Source organism: Apus apus, chromosome 11 (genome assembly GCF_020740795.1).
Source record: "Apus apus isolate bApuApu2 chromosome 11, bApuApu2.pri.cur, whole genome shotgun sequence".
Classification (NCBI taxonomy): Eukaryota; Metazoa; Chordata; class Aves; order Apodiformes; family Apodidae; genus Apus; species Apus apus.
In genome coordinates this window covers 12,515,504-12,519,131 of record NC_067292.1, presented here as the reverse complement: position 1 = coordinate 12,519,131, position 3,628 = coordinate 12,515,504, and the positions used below count along the sequence as shown (strand labels likewise).

The following is a 3,628-nucleotide window of genomic DNA, read 5'->3' as shown; positions in this document are numbered from 1 at the left end:
TTTCACTCTGTGAAAAACCTGGATTTCCTGTTTTACTTCCTTCTCAATTTATTTTGAAAGTGTCTCACGTTTTCCAGTGTTTGAAGCACCTGATCTGGTGTTTAGAAATGTCTAAGATCAAGTCTTATCTGCTAGTAAAAAAATAATTTTGTAATGCTAACATTGACCTGCTTATTTTTGTCCACATCATCATAACATTGCATTGCTACTGTTCTAGGTAAACAATTATAAGCTGACTCTAAACAATGCAAAAGTTTTCTAGGTAGGTTTTTATTTACTTTTTCCTTCACTTCCTTTGGAAACAAAACAAACAGAAATACACTGGGAGGAAAAAGATTACATCTTGTCCCATCCTATGTTGAAGCTTACTCCAAAGACTCTTAGAAGTTCATAGCAGGATCTTTTTTCGATCTTTTTACTTCTCATAATGCAGTAAAGTGGAAAAAACTCAAACCTAAACAGTAAAAATAGGTGGTATTAAGGAAACAAGAGTTTTGTAGTTCAGTGTCTATCTTGAATTAGCAGTCCTTCAGGAGAGTCTCATAAACATTTTCTGGGTCTGCTGTAAAATCTCATGGACTAGACACACTAGAAGTCACTACACAAATAATTACACGCTCATGTAAGTCAGGAACAAGTGCTCACTCCGAGTTTTTATTAAAATTCAATACAAGGAAGTATTTGACCATACTTCTGTATGAGAATCAAGCCAGAGAGTTAATGTGTTTTCAGGATCATCTGGATTTACAGTATCCCAGAATCTTAGTCAACCTTTTTGTGTGTACATTCACAGGAACATGGAAGTGAGCAACCACCTCATATTCAGCCAACAACCACTACATCATCATTGATAAACTGGTAAATTGGAACCTCAAGGTTAAGGGGAGCAGGACCCTTTCTGATTCTGCCAGAGGCATCGTAATGGGAGCCATGGCAAGGGCAGTAATAACCGCCAAAATCTCCAGAGTTAGCAATGGGAACACAACCAAGATGAGTGCAGACACCCACTAATATGACCCATTCTGGTTTCTTCACTCTGTCTAAGTCATGCTGCGGATCCCTCAGTTGAGACACATCAACTTCTGCTTCCTGTTTAATCTCTGCCTGGGTTCTGTGACGCACAAAAAGGGGCTTCCCTCTCCATTTGAAAGCCATGTTCTTGCCTTCTGGAATGTCAGATAACTTGATCTCAATCTTTGACAATGCTAGCACATCAGCAGAGGCACTCAGGCTGGAAATAAACTGGGTGACAGCATTCTTAGCAGCATATGCAGTTGCTACACATGTTGTTGCAGTCACCAGGTAGGAAAACCCTTTTCTAGCTTCACTGCTGCTTTGAGAGGAGGTGGTGGCATCCAGCACATCCTGACGGCGATAGTCAGAGAAGTCAGGGACTGCAACATCATTATGGACAAAACGAACACTGGCAGGTGCTGCAAGGGAAAGAAGATGGAATTTCAAAAAAAGAAAACAGTGATGGTTTTGACAGAGTGATTCACAGTCAGAGCTGTTTTTCTGCAAGAGTAAAATGCACCATGTGTTCTCAAGTCCACATTTCTTCTTTCATGCCTCTCATCTAAGTACCTTCTTGACCAAAACAGATTTTTCCTGCATCTTTCTAACTACAAAATAAAATCCACAAGTGTTGTCAAAAGGAAGCTGGCTTTTAAGCGCCCTCAGTTTTCTAGCCATAATCATGTATTATCATAATGATGACAAAGTTCTAGTACTTATAAAGTGGGTACCAAGAAGATGGAGACTCCCTATTTACAAGGAGTCATGTGGAAAAGACAGGGGGTAATGGGCACAAGTTGCACCTGGGGAGATTCCAGTGCACACAAGAGGTACATTTTTCACCATGAGGACAATCAAGCATTGGAATTGTCTCCCAAGGGAAGTGGTAGATTCCCCCACATTGGACAGTTTAAAGTCTCAGCTTGACAGGGTGCTAAGCAATCTCATATAAACTGTAGTATTAACTAAAAAGGTTGGACCAGATGATTCTTGAGGTCCCTTTCAACCTGGCATTCTATGTTTCTATTCAAATAATGTATCAAATAATAATAAAAAAGTACTAAAAGCCAAAACCTCTCAACTAACTCAGGACTCTTCTTCCCCCCAGCCGGGCAGGCCGCACCCCGGGCACCGAGGACACCCTCGCCAGCCGCTGCGGTGAGTTTCCCTTTCTCCCCACGGGAATCGGTCGAGCGGTGACCGAGGGGGCAGAGGGAGGCGGCAGCGCCCCCGGCCCGCCCGGGGTGCCGGCCCAGCCCCGGGACCGGCTCTGTCCGCCCAGCCCGGGGGGACACCCGCCCGCCCCTTCCCCGAGCGGCTCCTCCGGGGCTGTCCCGACCCCCGGGGCTGTCCCGACCCCCGGCCCGCACCGTTGAGGCTGGCGCCGGCGACGAGTTCCCCCCGGGCCGACCGGCCGTTCATGGACTCCCGGCAGAGCAGAGGCCGCTTCAGGTCCAGCGGAACCTTCCCGGCCCGACGCGCCACCGCCGGCGCCAGCGGCTTCATTGGGCCGGGCACGGCGTGCGCGGCGGCCGAGAGGTAGGGCGCGAAGGGCCCGGAGCGGGCGGCCACGGACAGCATGATGGCGGCTGCGGTCACGGCCGCGACCTTCCCGCTGTCGCGCCCGGTGGCGTCACGCAGCGCCGAGCGGGCGCCCTGCGTCACGGCGCGGGGCGGGGACGCTGCTTCCGCCCGGCGCGGGGCGGGCTGGGGCTGCGGGGGGAGCGGGGAGTTTGGTTTCTCTAATGACATAATACATGTGATTTCACCCTTTTGGCTGCACTGAAAAATATTCTGATGCAAAACAATGGTGCTGCCAGCTCCTTCCCCCAGGAAGAAGCAGCACATGACATCCTCCAGGCAAGCTGAAACCAAATCCAGTCCCGGAGGCTGTTCTGGAGGTGTCAGTTCAGTTCGTAACGTCAGTCTTGTCAGGTACAGGTCACTCGCGCTGAGGAAGGCTGGCATGGCACTTTTAAGAGACAAGAAGGCAGAATTCCCTGGTGATTTTTCCTCCCTTTCCGGCAGAGATACTGCTGGGTGCAGAGGCAGGGTCCTGGTCAGGCAGCAGCACTGAGAGCCAGGAGTGTCTTGGACTCTTGTTGGAACAACCAGCCCAGCTTCTAACCAAGACCTGGGCAAGGTTCCAGTTCTCACCCCAAACTTGTTTATCTTAATTGCAAGAATAAGAGGACAAAAGCTGTAATCCATGGATGAATCCTGGACTAAAGGAAAGGTTTATTCTTCCACTGACAACTAGGGTGAACAAATAAATATCTGTGGTTTCGCTTGTTTGTGTTTTGTTTTTTGTTTTTTTTTTTTTTTTTCCAAATTTATTTTACTTTATAGCATCCGTTTCATCCTTGACTTCTCACAGCATCCAATGGTAAGATTTAGTTTGATATCAGGTGGGTGTGCTAGTAGGTACATACCTGCTCCAGTCAAGCCTTCTCACTAGTTCAGGCTTCTCAAACTTTCCCAAAATGCAAGATAAACTTGGCACACAGGGATGTTGGAAAAACACTTGAGCTGAGCTGTCTTCTAGAAACTGGCACAATTTCTCAGCCAGTCAACCCAGACTGTTCGTGCAAGGCTGTGAAGCTTTAGTGTTTCA

The 3,628-nt window shown here is 47.8% G+C and overlaps 1 protein-coding gene across 1 annotated transcript; it reads right to left on the bottom strand.

Moving 5' to 3' along the window:
• Positions 1-623: 623 nt before the first annotated feature.
• On the bottom strand, positions 624-2,654 carry LOC127389229 (cytochrome b-c1 complex subunit Rieske, mitochondrial). Its single transcript, XM_051629533.1, has 2 exons — positions 2,385-2,654; positions 624-1,433 (listed from the first exon to the last, which is right to left on the bottom strand). The coding sequence occupies exons 1-2, from the start codon at positions 2,593-2,595 to the stop codon at positions 823-825; spliced, it is 822 nt and encodes a 273-aa protein (XP_051485493.1). The 5' UTR covers positions 2,596-2,654; the 3' UTR covers positions 624-822.
• Positions 2,655-3,628: the final 974 nt, after the last annotated feature.

What these genes read in the sequence shown, in the direction of transcription:
- LOC127389229 (XM_051629533.1), bottom strand. Translation starts at nt 2,595, where the DNA reads ATGCTGTCCGTGGCCGCCCGCTCCGGGCCCTTCGCGCCCTACCTCTCG. An exon ending in CGCCGGCGCCAGCCTCAACG is followed by an intron (nt 1,434 to 2,384) that starts GTGCGGGCCGGG and finishes TTTCCCTTGCAG; the next exon opens with CACCTGCCAGTGTTCGTTTT.